Source organism: Garra rufa, chromosome 6 (genome assembly GCF_049309525.1).
Source record: "Garra rufa chromosome 6, GarRuf1.0, whole genome shotgun sequence".
In the NCBI taxonomy this organism is placed as follows: Eukaryota; Metazoa; Chordata; class Actinopteri; order Cypriniformes; family Cyprinidae; genus Garra; species Garra rufa.
The window spans coordinates 34,701,603-34,720,538 of NC_133366.1; the positions used below are offsets into that span (position 1 = coordinate 34,701,603).

At 34.9% G+C, this 18,936-nt stretch overlaps 1 protein-coding gene across 1 annotated transcript in view; it reads right to left on the bottom strand.

Annotated features, from left to right (window-relative positions):
- ube2kb (ubiquitin-conjugating enzyme E2Kb (UBC1 homolog, yeast)) overlaps positions 1–15,961 on the bottom strand; it is a 19,036-nt gene extending 3,075 nt beyond the window's left edge. Inside the window, exons 1-6 of the mRNA XM_073841534.1 lie at positions 15,606–15,961; positions 14,739–14,832; positions 14,580–14,638; positions 11,319–11,401; positions 7,606–7,705; positions 7,381–7,509 (exon numbers count right to left, since the gene is read on the bottom strand). Of these exons, the coding sequence (XP_073697635.1) occupies positions 7,381–7,509; positions 7,606–7,705; positions 11,319–11,401; positions 14,580–14,638; positions 14,739–14,832; positions 15,606–15,668 (528 nt within the window). The 5' untranslated portion in view covers positions 15,669–15,961. The remainder of the gene's footprint in view (positions 1–7,380; positions 7,510–7,605; positions 7,706–11,318; positions 11,402–14,579; positions 14,639–14,738; positions 14,833–15,605) is intronic.
- Between the last annotated feature and the right edge of the window lie 2,975 nt (positions 15,962–18,936).

Here is an 18,936-nt window from a genome sequence, read left to right on the forward strand (position 1 = left end):
AGTCTGTGTATACGCTTTATGTGGTATTCAGTGTTTCCCGACGCTTCAGTTCAGTTTGAAATGAGAAGTTGCACGCGCACGTCGTTGTTCACGCTGCAGTTTATCAGAAGAGAGGGTCTGATTCAGACCGTCTAATGTTATTTAAAAAGTAGCAGCTCAAGAATCAATTATTCAACATCAAAATATTTTACTAGAAAGAATTTTCGTATTTTTATTCATTTGCCCACTTTTAGAACAGGTGTAATAATTCGTTTCTGGAAGCATCTTTGCGACATAGAGGTTTTGCACTTAGTTCTTATCAATCAATCATTATATATGTATTTTTTAACATTGTAAATGAATACGTTTTAATATACAAGCTGCTAACTTGGAAATTTTAAGATATGGCAGCAAAAATGCTCGTGACAGTTCAGCAATATGACACGAGCGAGATGTTTCTGTTTCGTTTCTGTGTTCGAATCCGAGTTGGTTTGGGCGAATCACTGATTCACTAAGCCATTCATGAAAACTCATTTGATTCACTCTTGAATGATTCAGCCGTTTTGAAAGAATCGTTTGAACGACTCAGTTATTTAGTCATGAACACTGCTGCCACCTGCTGGCGGTTTTAAGTTTCCAATCATATACATTCTTTTAAAAAATATTTCTATATTCAGAGTTTTGCATTAATCTTATAACATTATTTATGCAATTATAAGTACAATCTAAATGTTTGTTTACATGATTTCATGGATAACAATAGCAATTCATTCACATTAATGAAGTATTCAGAGAAAAATCTTGCCTGTTTTGATTAACATCTTTTTATTTATGAATTTTTTATGTGCATGGTATCGTGATACTACTTGGTATTAGGGATGGGTCACGATTTTCGAATATTCGATTAGTTGATTTAATTACCGAATATCGAATAGGTTTGTGTGATTATTAATTTCCCCAAGTGTTCGGTGATGATGCGCGGGGGGAGGGTGGCGCCGCCAATAACGCACTTCAAAGCTGTCAAGGACAACAGAAGAACATGATTTCTAATTCTAATAAAATGAATGAGAATGAAGTGCAGTGCAAACTCTGCCGTGCGAGGCTTGTTTATCATAGTTGAAACACAATGCAAAGGCTGTTCTCTGCGGCCGGAATATCTCAAACAAAACTCTGAATGGAAACGTGAAGATGCGCATGAATTGAAAAAATGCGCATAAAACGTATGTGCAAAATTAAGTAGGATAGACTTTTTGTCCGATAAGAAAAAAATGTGCATAAACTACAATAAGAAAACTTTAACAGAATAAATGCGCTTTAAAAAAAGTCATGTGATTTTGCACGACGGAACGGGATAACTTGACTAACCATCTTGTTGCACAGCAATGTTGTTTTAGTGATTCTGAAATGCTTCCTGCTGTCACTTGCCCACCACGGCACCAGCCCCGCCGTCGTTTTGATTATTTTATTTTTAGTAATAAAAATCATTTAGTTCAGTTAGAGAACAAACAGTACAATTGAGAACTGAACGCGGCTGCTCAAAGCAGTCTAGTCGCATCTGGGGCAGGAGTCTGATTTCATCACATGAGGAGTGCAAGTCGAGTGAGGTGAGAAAGGCAATATGTTGGCAAAAGATTTAGTTTTTAAACGAAATGCAAAAGTGTCTGTTTTAAAAATAATTTGACTGCTGCCGTTTATCTAAAAGGTGATTTTGGAAGCTCATTGGAAGAACATTCGTTTATTTATTTGGTTCCACCGTGTTTGCTTATGTAACAGTTATTTTATTTTTGTTAATAAATGAATAATTCTATGTTTGATATAGACTAAATAATTTTGTCGTACTGTTTTGTTGATGTCCATTCAATTAATTGACACCGAATTGACGCTAAATCGAAAGTAAAATGCTCACGGTCTATTTAAAGCCATTTTAAATCAAAGGAAAGCGTGGGAACGAGGGAAAACTCTAACGAACTATCCCCAGCATTTTTTTTAATGCTATGAATGTTCATGCTCATTTTTAAAACAGAAATGTCTTGGCTTATGAGCAGCTGAATGCTAATCGATGGACTGTTACGTTAATAAGTGCCATAATTCGTTTATGTTTATTTATTATATTAATATTTCAGCAATCATACATTACAACCATTTAATGGCTTATGTTAAGACAGATTTGTTAAGACAGATTCTCAAATGAATTAAACAGTTTGTTATCATACACACTGAAAGTGTGAATGGTCTCGTGTCCTCTCTCTGTTTATGTATGTGCGTGCATACACGGGAGGGGTGCGATTTTCGAATAATAATCGAATAATACCCTGCGATTATCGAATAGTATTTTTGCTTAAAATGCCCATCCCTACTTGGTATCGTGATACTTTAGTTGGTATAGTATCGTAAGTCATTTTTATGGTATCGTGACAACCCTACTAGCTAGCTAATGTTAGCCTGAACACGTTATGATAGTGTTTAGCCGTCAGCAATTAAATGTACAACTACGCTGGTACTTCCCGGGGATTACCAGGCTTGGCATTTAAACTATATGTTGTTAAATAATATGAAACCGAATGCCCATCCTGCTATCATAATTTACAATGTTGCAATTATTATTTTTCTCAGTTTCTGATAAGAACAAGGCAGTAGAAGAGTCTCAAGAGTGTCCACCTATATATAGCACATATAAAATGAGCTTCAGCTGAAGTTTACGCGCTGGCTTATCGTTATGCGGAAGTTTTAAAGAATGCTCCGTTCATATGGTCATTTTTTTTATAGGGCCCTAATAATGTTAGAAAATATTTTTCAAATAAATAAATGCTGTTTGTTTTTATTTCTATTCAAAGGACCCTGAAAATACTGTTTCTCAGTTTCCACAATCATATTAAGCAGTGCAACCATTTCCAATACTGATAAAAAGTTATTTTGAGCAGCAAACCAGCATATTACAATGATTTCTGAAGGACCGTAACTGGACTAATGGCTGCTAAAAATTCAGCTTTCTATATTAATAGAAAATAGTTTTTAAATTGTAGTCATTTTTCACAATTACAGTTTTTACCCTATTTTTGATCAAATAAATCCAGCCTTGATGACATACGAGAATTCTTATAAAAAATAAAAAACAATACACAAAACATCTTACCAACCTCAAACCTCTAAACTGTAGTGTATTTTCTGTCAACATATGTGACCCTGGACCACAAAACCAGTCTTAGTAGCCCGGGAATATTTGTAGCAATAGCCAAAAATACAATGTATGGGTAAAAATTATCATGTTTTATTTTATGCCAAAAATCATTAGGATATTAAAGGAACACTCCACTTTTTTTGGAAATAGGCTCGTTCTCCAACTTCCCCCGAGTTAATAAGTTGAGTTTTACCATTCTGAAATCCATTCAGCCGTTCACCTGTTCTGCCGATATCACTTTTAGCATAGCTTAGCATAGATCATTGAAGGCCAATATAGCATCACGTTCAAAAATGACCAACGAGTTTCGTTATTTGTCCTATTTAACACTTGACTCTTCTGTAGTTATATCTTGTACTAAGACCGGCGGAAAATGTAAAGCTGTGATTTTCTAGGCCAATAGGTTTAGGAACTACACTCCGGCGTAATAGTCAAGGAAGTTTGCTGCCATAATATGGCCGAAGCAGGCGGAGTAATATCACGCAGCGCCTGAAATTAGTTCTTAGCTAGGTTAGCATTTGCACATATGCTGTGTGATATTACTCCGCCTGCTTCGGCCATATTATGGCAGCAAACTTCCTTGACTATTACGCCGGAGTGTAATTCCTAATCTTATCGGCCTAGAAAATCACAGCTTTACATTTTCCGCCGGTATTACAACACAATATATAACTACAGAAGAGTCAAGTGTTAAATAGGACAAATATCAAAACTTGTTGGTCATTTTTGAACGCGATGCTATTGGTCTCATAGGACTTAATGATCTATGCTAAGCTATGCTAAAAGTGATATCGCCAGAACAGGAGAACGGCTGAATGGATTTCAAAACGGTAAAACTCAACTTATTAACTCGGGGGGAGTTGGAAAATGAGCCTATTTCCAAAAAAGTGTAGTGTTTCTTTAAGTAAAGATCAGAAATAAGCTGATTAGTAATATGCATTGCTAAAAAAAATCATTTGGACAACTTTAAGGGCAATTTTCTCAATATTTAGATTTTTTTGCACCCTCAAATTCCAGTTTTTCAAATAATTGTATCTTGACCAAATATCGTCCTATCCTAACAAACCATACATCAATAGAACGTTTATTTAATCAGCTTTCAGAGAAAAACTGAGCCTTATGACTGGTTTTGTTGTCCAGGGTCACATATGTGAAAACATTTACCTAAAAATATATATTAACTTTAGATAATAAATGGATTAAACACATCTGAGTGTATACATCAGACACTAGTCTAGGGGTCGGCAACCTTTTTGACATTAAGTGTCAACAAGTGATTTTTATTTTATTTGTTAATATATAATAAGTTTAGTAGTTTACTACTTTGACTCCATGTGATGATAACCTGATAACTGTCGGTACTTTTTAGCTAGTAGGTAGGGCTGTCGCGATAACCGCTATACCGCGCTATTGACGTGCATAACCGCAGAGGAATGCAACAACCGCGATATTTGCCTGTTTTCTTTTTACCAAAGGTTTTGCCCTTCTCACTGAACGCTTGTGTGCTGAATATTAAATTAGTAATAAGTTATTAATGATAACAAAATGTGTTTATTATGAGGCTCAGTAGATATGCACTTAACAAGCCTAAACTGCGAATGAGAGAGAGATCGACTGAGCTTGTGCGATTTTTCAGATCGAGTCGGGTATGTATGTGAAACTAGCTTGTCATGTCCAAGGAAAGTGAAATCTCCGTCTTAGCATCGACGCTCTGCTGGTCAGCTGAGCCTTTAAAAGTGGCGATTAAAGTTAAAATGATTTCAACGTCGTGTTTCATTACGTCTCTCTTTAAATAAATAAGCGTTTTTGAACGTGTAGTTGAATGAACGGTTTAAAGACTTCCTCAAAGATAGTCTCTTGCCTCCATCTTGTGGCGTAACAATGAAACTGCACTGACTGACAGCTGTAGAACACGCAGGTGAAATACTGACAGAAAAAGGCGCGCATCATCGAATCTGACTGGACAAGCGACTTTTTCCATCAGTATTTCACCTGCGTGTTCTAGGCGAAAGCCAGAAAAGTCAGAAAGAAATGCAAATTTTAAAGAAAAATTTCTGGCTAGGTTTCTATGCAAGTACTGTTTACTAATATATATATATATATATGGCGGTAATACAGCATATCGCGCTACTGAGCCACTCAAAATTACCGCAAGGGAAATTCCTTTACCGCGACAGCCCTAAAGGAATAGTAGATATTAATAGTAATATTGCCTTGCCCACTACTGTGGCTGGCAGATATCTATGATTACCCTTAAATGTTGTTGTTGTTGTTTTTTTTTAAGAAAAACACATAATTGCTAAAGTAACGTTTGATTTAGATTTAGTTTTAGTTATTTGAATGAGCAGACAAAAAACAGCCAATTGAATGCACTCTCACTTTAAGATCTGCTACTCAATCAACAACTAATGGATAGAACTCCACAACATATATATATATATATATATATATATATATATATACACATACACATATACAGGGGTTGGACAATGAAACTGAAACACCTGGTTTTAGACCACAGTTAGTATGGTGTTGGGCCTCCTTTTGTGGCCAATAGAGCATTTCGTCTTTGGAATGACAAATACAAGTCCTGCACAGTAGCCAAAGGCATTTTGAGCCATTCTCCTCTTGCAGATCAGGGGTCAGGTCACTACATGATACTGGTGTAGGAAAATGTTATCTGACTCGCTCCTCCAAAACACCCCAAAGTGGCACAATAATATTCAGATCTGGTGACTACGCAGGCCATGGGAGATGTCCAACTTCACTTTCATGTTCATCAAACCACTATGTCACCTGTCTTGCTGTGTGTACTGGTGCATTATCATCCTGATACATGGCACCACCTTCAGAGTACAATGTCTGAACCATTGGGTGCACATAGTCAACCTTCACACCTGTTCTTACTGGTGGAATGTGCAATCAGTGAAGATTGGCCACCAGGCTGCAAAAATATAGCCATGAAACCTCCAACATTATATTGGCCAGTGTTTCAGTTTCATTGTCCAACCCCTGTATATGTATATGTATATGTATACAGGCATAAAAACACATCGACATATAGCTATCAAGTAGATTCTTTCATAGAAGAATGTTTTCTCTAGTTCTGCAAGGTTACAAAGCTCAAAGTCTTTTTTAAAGGGAGATATTCTCTTTAACAGAAAACACTTTTCAAAAGCTACAACAAGCGGCTTGTTTGGACTACAATGCTATACAGATATTGTGAAATCACTATGTCACATTTAAATAATTCCCTGGTAAATATGTGCAAATGAAGAATAACAAGATGCTTTAGTAGTGTGTTGTTGCTGCGTTTCAAAATCTAGTTCCAAAAGCTTCTACACAATCCTCTTGTTTGTTTACATTCTCAGAGTCTGAAACAGGCTCAAATTGAAATGGCAAAATTGAGGCCATTGTTAATTTTTACACCTGAGCTGATAGAGAATTGCAGTTATGGTTAAGTGGCTTGACATTTCCAGAACAAGCACGAAGAGGTTCGCCATTCACAACACACTGGGAGCACATTTCGTTTTTCAGAAGGAGGGTTTTATCAGAAAAAGGAAGTACACAGAGTGTTCAAGAAAGAAGTTTCATTTTTGGATGAACTATCCCTTTAACTATCCCAGTCTGTATTAAGCCATTCATGCTTTCTGACCCCTGCACAGACAGCAACACAACTACCATTTTCAAGGTCCAGAAAGGTAGTAAGAACATTATTAAAATAAATTAGAATATTTTTGTGCAAAGAAAACTAAAATAACAACATTTAACAAATTTTTTCTCTTCAGAACACCAAGCATGCGTCGTAGTACTCTCATAAACGTGTGACGAAGACTTACATGGAATAAAGTCCTTATTTTTGTTTTCTTTGCGCATAAAAAGTACTCATAGATTCATAAAATTAAGGATGAACAACTGATGTCGCATGGACTATTTTAACAATGTCCTTGCTACCTTTCTGGTCCTTGAACATGGTAGTTGCGTTGCTGTCTATGCAGGGTCAGAAAGCTCTCAGATGTCACTGAATATCTTAATTAATGTTCCGAAGATGAACAAAGCTCTTGCGGGTTTGGAACAACATAAAGATTGAGTAATTAATGACAATTTTCATTTCACTTAAACAGATGCCAATTGTGCCACACATCCCAAAGGTTGCCAACCCCTGTTGTAGTCTGAGCATTTAAATTTAACCACACTAGCAGCTGTTTACTTTCAGAACTTACTTTGTCAAAGCCCATTGCACAAAGTTTGTCTATTTTGCGTGTGTACTCGGGACTGGACACGGGAGCACCAGCGTAAACGTGAGACCAGAGACGAGCGGTTTGTTTGAACATTTCTGGATTCTGCTTATACTGTAAAGAAAAAAAAACAACAACAACAGTGATGTAGTTGAATGGTTTGCCACACTTTGTTATCATACATTCTCATTCAGGAACATGCATGTGTACCTGATTGGCTACCACAGCGTCTTGAGGATCGTCTGGCTCTGCTGCAGCTAACAGAGCCTGTAGTGAGAGCAGAACTGTTCGCAGAGTCATAGCAGCAGCCCTGTGCACAGGAAGAGAAGACAGAATGAGGAGGAGATGAAGAAAGAGTACAAAAAAGGGAACAGGAACAAGAAAGAGTACAGTTGAAGTTGACATACACCTTGCAGAATCTGCAAAATGTTAATTTTACCAAAATAAAAGGGATCATACAAAATGCATGTTATTTATTCATTTAATACTGACCTGAATAACATTTTTCAAATAAAAAGTGTTTACACAAGTCCACAAGAGAAAATAATAGTTAAATTTATAAAAATGACCCGTTCAAGATTTTACATTCACTTGAATCTAAATACTGTCACTGTGTTGTTACTTGAATGATCCACAGCTGTTTTTTTGTTTAGTAATAGTTGTTCATGAGTCCATTGTTTTTCCTGAACCGTTAAACTGCCCGCTGTTCTTCAGAAAAATCCTTCAAGTCCCACAAATTATTTGGTTTTTCAGCATGTTTGTGTATTCGAACCCTTTCCAACAATGACTGTGTGATTTTTAGATCCATCTTTTGACACTGAGAACAACTGAGGGACTCAAATGCATCTATTACAGAAGGTTCAAACACTCACTGATGCTTCAGAAGAAAAACACAATTGTTGGAAAGGGTTCAAATTCACAAAAATGCTAAAAAAAATAAAAAATTTGTGGGACCTTAAGGATTTTTCTGAAGAACAGTGGGAAGTTTAACTGTTTAGGACAAACAGGGGACTCATGAACAACTATCAACAAAAAAAAACAAAAACAAATGTGGAACATTCAGGTAACACAGTATTAAAGGTGCAGTGTGTAATATTTAAGATGATCACTAGACAGAGGTGCAATATAATAAACATAACTATGTTTTCAGGGGTGTATAAAGACCTTTACTTAATGAACCATAATGTTTTTATTACCTTAGAATTATCAGTTTATATCTACATACACCGCGGGTCCCCTCACATGGAAGTCGCTGTTATGTTTCTACAGTAGTCCTAAACGGACAAACTGCTCTACAGATCGCGTTTCATCACTGTTGTTCTAGCGGAAAAAACACTGACACAATGATGAACAAGTAACAGTAATATTCACAATAACATTGTTTTATTGAATGATTAACCCTCTGGGGTCTGAGGGTGTCTTGGGGCCCTGAAGAAGTTTGACATGCCCTGACATTTGTTTTTTCAGTATCTTAAAAACATTTTAATGGCTAAAGTCTGATTACATTGTAATCATCACATATTGGGCTACAATAATATGTAAGCAACATTAATGTACATGGTTGTGTTTTTGAGAAAACTACGTTCATGTGTGGTTAGTGAAAAACTAAAGTTTTGAAGTCACTGAAATAAGGTCATGAAACATACAGGCCATTTGTTAACAAGACTTTTGAGAATTGTATGGAGTAGGCTAGAATTTTATCAACCAAATGATGTGAAAATCATCTTGTTCACTCATTCAGAAAAAACAATATATTGATGTAAATTTTCTAAAACATGTTTTGTGATCGAAAGGGATTATTCATAGGTGTGGCAATGACCCATGAATATTTAGCAATTCACACCAGAGAGACAAAAGAGCCCTCCCTAATGGCCCCATCAATGACTGACTTGACTAGCAGAAGAAGAAACAATGTGAGAAGATTCAAAGAATAGATTTTTAGATTATTTGTATTTTATTTACAACACAGTATAATCAAAACATACATAATGAAGGTCAAAGACAAATTATTGAGCTCCCTCATCTAACCACACAGATGTGCACAGACTTTGTGGCATTTCTGAAAACTTTTTCTGAATTCAGGTCAACAAATAAAACAAGTAAATCTTACCTGATATTAAAGTGTGTGCACTTTAAATATCTGTATTTGTACTGTATTTTTATCTGTATCATCTGAAGCTTGTACAGCGCTCTCAGAGGAAAACAGTTTGAAGAGACTCAAGGGAAATACAGCAAGATTCATCTGTTGAGCAGGTTTCTGAGCACTAAAAACAACAAAAGCAAAACATCTGTGAGCCTATTCATATTAGGAGCATCTATAATAAATAAATATACACACACACACACACACACACACACTACCAGGCAAAGGTTTGGACACACTTCCCTTTACAGGGGAATAACTGGTATATAGTATATAGTCATAGAATTTAGCATTTGTACTAATGTAAAAAAGGACATGTAATATCTGAGAAACTAATAATTATTGTTTAGCACTATATTACGAATAAACGTGATGTAAACATACATTCAGTGTAAGCACACATATTACTTTTACACCCTACTGTTATACAATAAAATAAATAAATATGATCCTACATTCATAAACATATCGTCATAAAATCATCTTACAGTCATAAACGCATCGTTTTCTAGAACATAAAAAATATCCAGGCATCGTGAGAGATGCAATGCAATCAAACGTACTTCATAATGTTTCCTTATGTATATAGTCAGGAATTATAGTTTGGAATAAGTCTAACTAGTAAAATGTGTACACGTTTCGTCCAAGTAAATAACAACGAAAGCAAGTAGGCAAATAAAAGTAAGACTTACTCATGTAAATGTCTCCTCCTGCTGGGTTTGCGTCGCATCACGTCCTTCTTCTGATTGAGGTAAATATAAGTCTTATTCCTCACAGCATGTCTTCGTTTCAGAAACGAACTGTAGAACCAAGATGAACTTGAAAAGACGTGTTTCTTTGTTTGCGGTGATGTGGGAGTTTCCTTGCCGCGCTTGTAGCACATGGCTAATTTAAATATCAATGGTTCTTCGCTCATGGGCGTGATCACATTAGATATAATTAGTTGCAACTGGATAGACTAGACATCCCCTTGGTTTCATATGGATTACTTTACCACAGAATATTTGTTTTCGCTAAAACTTACTTCGTTTAAAAGCATACATATCAAGCTTTCTGTAGATACCACTCTTATGTTTGTGTGCCGAGTATTCACCGAGTTTGAATGATTTAACTGACGCATTTCTAAAAGCAGTTCGCAGAGACAGAGAAAACAGAGAAATCACACTGTTTGTTTTCTTTATTCTATAAAAAAGCACAGCGTTCTTTTGCTCTTGTGAGTGTGCACAAATAAAACTACACACTTAACAGCTTCCAATGATGTATAGCTCTAATTTGTATGACTGAAACCGACAGAGTATTTTGCACTGATCTTAAAAAAAAAAAGTAGGTTGGTCACGCCGGAGTGACCGTCGGCCCCAGAGGGTTAAGTAAATATAATTACTTAAATTACGTTTTAAAAGTAATTTTACTGTCAAAAACGGCGAGATTTTAATCCTGTATCGGCTTCCGTAGTTCTGTAAAGGGAGGGGTGAGCGGTGGACTGTTGCAATTCACAACCTCGCCGCTAGATGTTGCCAAAATCTACACACTGCACCTTTAAGAATCAAGTGTATGTAAACTTTTGAACAGGGTCATTTCTATAAATTCAACTATTATTTTCTCCTGTGGACTTTATGTAAACATCTTTTATGTGAAATTTCTTATTCAGGTCAGTACTAAAAAAAAAAATAACACGCATTTTGTATGATCCCCCTTATTTTGGTAAAATTAACATTTTACAAATGATATGCTTGATGACAATAAACTGCACTTGTCATGCTCATTAATTATAAGCACTCACCACTGATCTTTTAAAATGTCCAAACATATCGCCCCAGTAACTGAACTTATATTGGGATGCCAGATCTTAGTAATAAACCGCACCTGAAAAACATGAGAAACGGGGAAAATGTATTTTAATTTCAAAGTCCTTTGATATTTCAAATAAAGTCAACATTAAATCTTAACTGATCATATTTGCTTTGTTAATGCACATTTCACATCGGCACGTTCTGAACTCGTACATGCTCACACCGGTAATCTAGTTATACCTCCACACAGAGCAAATTACTAGTATTTACAGGTAATGTTACAAGTTCATACTAGTAATTTGCCAGAACGAATTTACCATTATTTTTGAAAAGGTCCTGTTCACATGTAGGACCAGATTTACTAAACAGGGCAAATTAGCGTTAGAGCACAATTCCATAAAAGCGCCAGTGGGAGGGGAAAATTCTGTGTGTGATTTACTAACAATGCGCACATTAAAAAAACACAAACGCAGTTAGATCACTTCCATAATGACCAGCACAAATTACCGCCTGCTTTATGACATGCTTTTTTTTTGGCCGTTAAATAATGGCACAAATACCAGTCATTTGACAAGCACAATCATTAGTAAATCGTTTTGCGTGATTTATTTTAATACTCTCCTGCCATAAATTTTGCATCTGAAAGGGAAACTCCTACAAATGCATATTCAGTAAGGTCAGGCACAAAAATAACTTTTCAGAACTAACTTCCCACTGCGCAGCTAGTAAATCCTGGCAGTACAATTTTAACACCAAAAGACAGTTTGCACTGTTAGGAAATCTGGCCCATGAGCTCTTAATTGTAATTTACAGGTAATTTACCAAGACTGTTTTGTGAAAAGGGCTATATTCTGAAGTTTTTCTGTGAAATCTGTCAACTCTGACTGACCAAAATGTGCAGACTGGTTCTGAGTTTCAACTCTAAACCTTAAAATTTTAAAGTTCTGGGCAAAAGTCATGTAGTATTCCAGCCTTTAATCAGATCAGTAAAATCACTTGAGATCCTGCTCCTGTTCCTATACTTGATTTAATAAAAATTTGTTTAATCCAGCAGAAAAATTGATAATAAATCATAAATTCCTGAAAGGTAACATCAAGTCTGAACCTACATGTTTTCATGACAAGTCATCAATTGACCATATTGGCGGCACTGAACGTAAACAATGCCACTGTACCGAACAAAACTTGCATATTTTGCTGATTACTGCTGCTGAAACTGATCAATTATTGTCCTGTTTGGGGATGTACAAATCAGTCAGACCCGGAAAAAAACATTTGGACTACTATAGACAGCCAAAAGTTATAAAAAAATCAAGAAGAGACAAAGAAAAAACTGTCTGAGGAACAAAAGGCATTTGTGGTTGCCAAAACTGAACCAGGATTTCCAGTGCAAGAATCTTAACATCATTCGTGTTTGTTCTTATTTCCAGTCAGGCAGGTTAAATATTAGGCTAATATCTTAAATAGTACTGCTCGTACATATCTTTACCACCTATTAACTTTAGTTTGTCAAAACATTGCACCCTTTCATGATTACTAAGTCCTCTATGATTTAGCATCTTCCACACTTTTTTGAAGTTTTGACAGCATAAATTAGCAGAACAATGTATTTAGAAGTACATAAACATGCAATCAATGCTGTTGTTCACATCTGAGCATCGCCAATATGGCTGCGCATCTGGGTAACAGACCAAATTGTGACATAAGGGCAAACCCTCTATTGAAAATCTTGAATTACTTAAAAACATCAGAATAATTTGACCTTAAATATTACAACAATAACCAATATTACCAAATGTGACCCTGGACCACAAAACCAGTCATAAATAGCATTGGTATATTTGGAGCAATAGCCAACAAAACATTGTATGGGTCAAAATTATCCCAAAAAAAAAAAAAAAAAAAAAAAAAGTACAATTCCCTGCTCTAAATATATCAAAACTTAATTTTTGATTAGTAATATGCATCGCTAAGAACTTCATTTGGACAACTTTAAAAGCAATTTTCGCAATATTTAGATTTTTTTTGCAACCCTAAGATTCCAGGGGCCGGATTCACGAATATCTTCTTAAGAAATAAATTAAGAAATTTCTTAAGATAAATTCTAAGAAGTTCGTAAGAATGTTCTTAAGTGCAATTCTTGAAAAAATCTTAAGATATTCTCAAATATGTTCTTAAGAACATCTTAATTTCTTTCTTAAGAAAAAAAAATGATACATCTATCTGAGTGAATACATGGCTGAAGACGCATTTATAAACACTTCAACGTCTTTTTTGCGGTTTCTGCAGATTATCCTAATAATCATAAGCACGCACATTTTCGTCACGACCGTGTCTGGCGCTCGGCTTCATGTTTTTAATGCGCCGTGTTTTTGAACCGTTACTTTTAAAGGGTCTGTCTTAAGCTTTGGCGATCAGTTTATTCACTTTTGTGTTGTATTTTGTTGCCTCGTCTGAATGAACGCTTCCGTTATGTGTGTGCGCTGCTACAGCAAACGCGTCCTGCACATGCGCTAAATACGGCCAAAGATTATGTCGTATTTTTATTTATTTTTTTATTAAATCTCCCTATCTGACTCGATTTTGTCGAGTTGCTACTAAGTTTTGATGACGGCAAAAAGTAGGGTCATACACAGGCTAATCATGACAGATCATTGTTTACATTATCAGTCATTGCTGTCACTTCAGCGAACTCTTGCTCATCTCTAATAATAGTCCTAATATGTATTATATGTAGCTAGTAGTGTTGCAATGCTTAAATATAACAGTTAATTTGAAATAACCCAATCAATTAATTAAATAATTATTACTATTTGGGATTTAAGACAAGTCTCGGGCTATCCTAACTTTAAGAAGTTATTTACGATGGTTTTTAAGAAGATTCTTTTCAAGAATTTGAATTTTCTTAATTTTTGTCTTAAGAACAATCTTAAGTAAAAAGATAAGAATATTCTTAAGATGATTTTTTTGGGAATACAAAATATTCTTAACTTTTTTCTTATTTTAAAAAATAAGAAGAAAATGGCAGTTAAGAAGAAATTTCTTCTTAAGAATGTTTCGTGAATCCGGCCCCAGATTTTTAAATAGTTGTATCTCAGCCAAATATCTCAGCCCTATCCTAACAAACCATATATCACTAGAAAGCTTATTTATTCAGCTTTCAGAAATGTATAAATCCCAATTTTGAAAAATTGACCCTTATGACTGGTTTTGTGGTCCTAGGTCACAAATATTAAAAGAAAAAAGATTACCTTGGGTGGGTTAAAAGGATATGTCTCAGGAATCTTGATTTCTAGCTGGTATCTGCCACCTGCAGTGAAATAAAAAGCTTGTAAATGATAATCTTTCATTCGTGTATTTGCAAACACCATGTCAGCAATAAAGAAGACTGATGAAAATAGCCTCACTACCTTCATATGGTGTGTCTGGTGGTCCTGCTATTTCTCCCTTTAACTCTGTGAAGTTTTCATCCACCAGATCTACTTTTATTTGATTCTTACTTGTCTGTTATAAAGCAGAACAAAAACAGAGGGAAAAAATTATTAGCCCAGTTAACTTTGGTGCATTCAATAAAACTGTGATTAGTACAAGATGGCAGAAACAAGTCTTTAGTTAGTGAAACAAGGTTGTTTCTTTACCTCAGCTGCCCAAGAACAAAGAAGTGACCGGTTAAGTCATGGGACCGTTTCAAAACAATAAGCAGCCTAGGTAGACAGCATGAAAAGTGCCTGTGAATCCAAAATATGCTGTCTAGGTAGGCACCTCAATGGGTTTTGAAACAACCACAGTGCTGCACTACTAAAAACTACTTAAACAGCCTGGCAGTCCTGCTAACTGACACTAACACGTTAAACATGTCTGGACACGACTAGTTAAAAGCACTTTTTAAAAAGAAACCCATGTTAATAGGCGACAAACGCGAGTGCTAACATTAAAACACACTAAAGAAAGGTTAGCGAAGCTAACAGGCTAACTATGTCAAATAGCAAGTTAGCTCCATGGCTAAAGAACGGAGTGTACAGTCAAAAATCTAGTGGTACAATGGTGTGTCCATAAATACTTTTCACATTTCAGTCAAGGCTTTCGTCTTAAAACATCAAAGGAAGCACATTTGTCAGATCTATGACTTCCGTGACTAAAGGCCATCATATGACAGTTCATGCTAACATTAGCTTAGCAGGCTAAGCTAGCTCACTGGCTTCTGTGTGTTTATCCCCAAAGTCCTTTTGTTTGCTCTTAACGGGCAGGAAAATAGATTAAAGTAACGTTTTGCAAACCTCTTCGCTTTTCAGCACTTCTTTGAACTCTCGCTTGATCCTCTGCACAGCGATATTTGCCATGGCTGATTGATTCCCCTCTCTCTCACTCTCTCTCTCTTTCTCTCTTCCGCTGTTTTTGAGCCTCCAGTCCGCAAAGACTGATAGTGCTTCACTTTCACACCCCTCTCTCTCTACCTCTCTCTCTTTGTCTCTCTCTCCTAAAACAGTTCGCTGAGCTCCAGTACAAACACTGGCTAACACAATGAGAGTCTGGAAAAGTCAAACACTACACTAGAACACCGCGTTTGTCCTCTTTGTTGAAGCAGGTCGAGATATTACGCAGCAGAAAAGCAGTGGTCTTGACAGATCCAGAATGCATTCAGATCTAGTATCAGTCCCATATGGCATGGTGCTGTCACATGATATCTAACGCTTGGATACATATTGTCCAAGTGTCCGTCCTCACTGCACTATTTTTGCAGAAGATGTTATAATATTTGTAATTAACAAGTCAATAGTAAATAAACACATACAGATGATATAAAATATGAAAATAAATATAAATTAAACTTTATGAATGTGACCCATTATGTGTAATTACACGAACATTCAAAAAGTGATTCTATTTATTTATGTAATTTAAAAAAATAATATTTTTATTCTGCATGAATGCATCAAATTGAAAACTGTTTTAAGTACTGAGCATTAAATCAGCATATTAGAATTTCTGAAGTATATTATTAGATTTTAGAAGGATTCTGTGACCCTGAAGATACAAATAAATATTAAAATATTGTTGCGGTTTCAATATTACATCAACTACTGATGAACGTATTCATTTTTATTTAAATTATCACTCTGTAGGTTAACTGTGTATTTCTATTCTATTTAATGTCTTTAGAAGACTTTTGTCTTTTAAATACACATTAATTAAAACGCACAAGTTCAAAAACATTTTTGTAATCTGATGCTCTTCCACCTAATATATTTACTTAAAATACCCCTACTTAAAATTAAAATAAATATTTTAATAATTAAGTATCACATTTGTATGTTCATGGTTCGCTGATGTTGGTTATGGTCACATGACATGTGGGTGAACAGATAAAATATATATTTTTTTAGAAATTGTTTTATTTTGATTGATTTCCTAATTACTTATTTTAATTTAACATTTTTATGATTTTAATTAATTGTTAGCTTTTCATCAAACTCATAGACCACCTGCAGAGATCTTGACGTAATATGTTCAATACACTTCATGTTGTTAATAACAATACATAGAATATATTTTCTATTGTATGGTTTAATATGGTATAAGATTATCTTACTTAAATGAATGTGATAAATTAGTTAGATCAAAAGTAATGTAAAAGTGGTCAGATTACATTACCTAAAATGTGTAATGTAATGGATTACGTTACTAACTAATTTGGAATCAGTAACGGACTAGAATTTGTAGTAATTTACCCAGCTATATACTGTATACTCTATACAGAGTGTCTATATAGAGAGATGATATATAGACATGAATATTTGCATTGATCTTTAAATTTATTATACTTATTCATTATATTTTGCCTTAAAAGCACATCATATTTATATTTGTGAATGTTTTACCAGGTAGGTTACATGAAGAAGACTACCCTTATATAACAAAACTGTAGAATGGAAATATGTACAACCTAAAATGTTTCTTAAGAACTATTATTTATTAGCATCCAAAGGCCAGTATTACTCTCACTCTTAATGCTTTTTAATACAAATTGCTGCCCAAAATGCTGCATTTCAAGAGATTATGGTCAAAGTAAATAGTTATTGTTTGCAAAGCATTTTAGAAAAATGATTCATAATTCTATATTCATCATGGATTTGGACTGTCAAGGAGTTGTGTAGCAGTTTCCGGAAAGCAGTATACAATAAATCTCAGGCTAATAAACATACTTGTCTTGGTTAAAAAAATGCAGCCTGTCAAAGCTGTCTGGAGTACAGGCAGATTAACCTATAAAATGAGTCTGTAATTATTTTATATCTCTATTGCTCTGTCACTTATTCACTCCCTCACTCAATCATCCACTCACACACCAAGATGGACACACAAACTTTTAAAAGTACTGCATTACAATATTGTGTAACTCCCTAAAAAAGTAACTAATTACATTACTTAGTTACTTTTTATGAAAAGTAAAATATTGTATTACTTTAGTATTACTTTTGTGTTACTTTTTAAAATCTGGACAGGGCTTGCTTGTTAGTTTTAATATAAAAAGTTATATTTTTAGCAAATGTAAAAGCCCTTTCACACCAAAAAGTGAAATGAATAAGCCTCAGGCTGAAGAAAAAGTAAATTGCAGGAAAAGAAGATTTAACACTTTAAAAAAAACCTGAAGCACAAATGTTAGTTTATCTAAAATAATTTTTGCTTATGGTTAAACTGGATCATCAAAAGTCAGCAGCAAAGACATTGGTTAATAAAATGGGAATAAATACATAAAGGTTATTTGTGTTATTGAACATTTAATTATTGCAGGTTTGCATCATATTCTGAGTTTGCATTCACTGTTTTAATAATTTTGATAAACACTGAATCGTTTTTTTTTTTTTTGTTTTTTTTTGCCAGTGAGATGAATAATGCATGTTCACATTTAGTCTAGAACTAAAGTGACATAATTTTTACAAAGTGCACACAACACCTCTGTACTTCCGATTTCTCTCAACATGGGGACAGGAGACTTGTCAGTCAATAAATGGGAAAACAAAGTGTTACTTATTTGAAAAAGTAACTCAGATATTTTCTTGTAAATTAAAAAGTAATGCGTTACTTTACTAGTTACTTGAAAAAAGTAATCTGATTACGTAACTCACATTTCTTGTATCCCCAACACTGCACACAAATTAAGGTCATTATTGGTGGGTTTTCACAGTACATTTTCAATGAAATAATTTTAGGCAGAAATTCTGGTAAGACTGGTTACGCTACAGAAATGACTAAGTCCTAATTTCTTTTTAGTGTAGCCTAAATTATTTTTCATAATTACTGTAATTTCTGTTTTCACAATCCTTAATGTAATTTAGACGGGGCTGAGTGACGACGATGAGCTTGCATTTGGTCCATTAAGAGCACACATAACACACTATTTACACTCGCGATAAAACGCCGATAACCAATGAATAGATGATGCGCTCTGCGAACGGTGAGAAAAGTAACGGCATTTCAGTGTTTACCAAAAATATGCGACATTCCACGTCATGTAGCGACGTGGCTCTCATCTGTTAGGTTAATTCCGCCACACGAAAGTACGAATCCTACCATGGTAAAGGCTTCCCTCATGTATATTAATAGATTAGG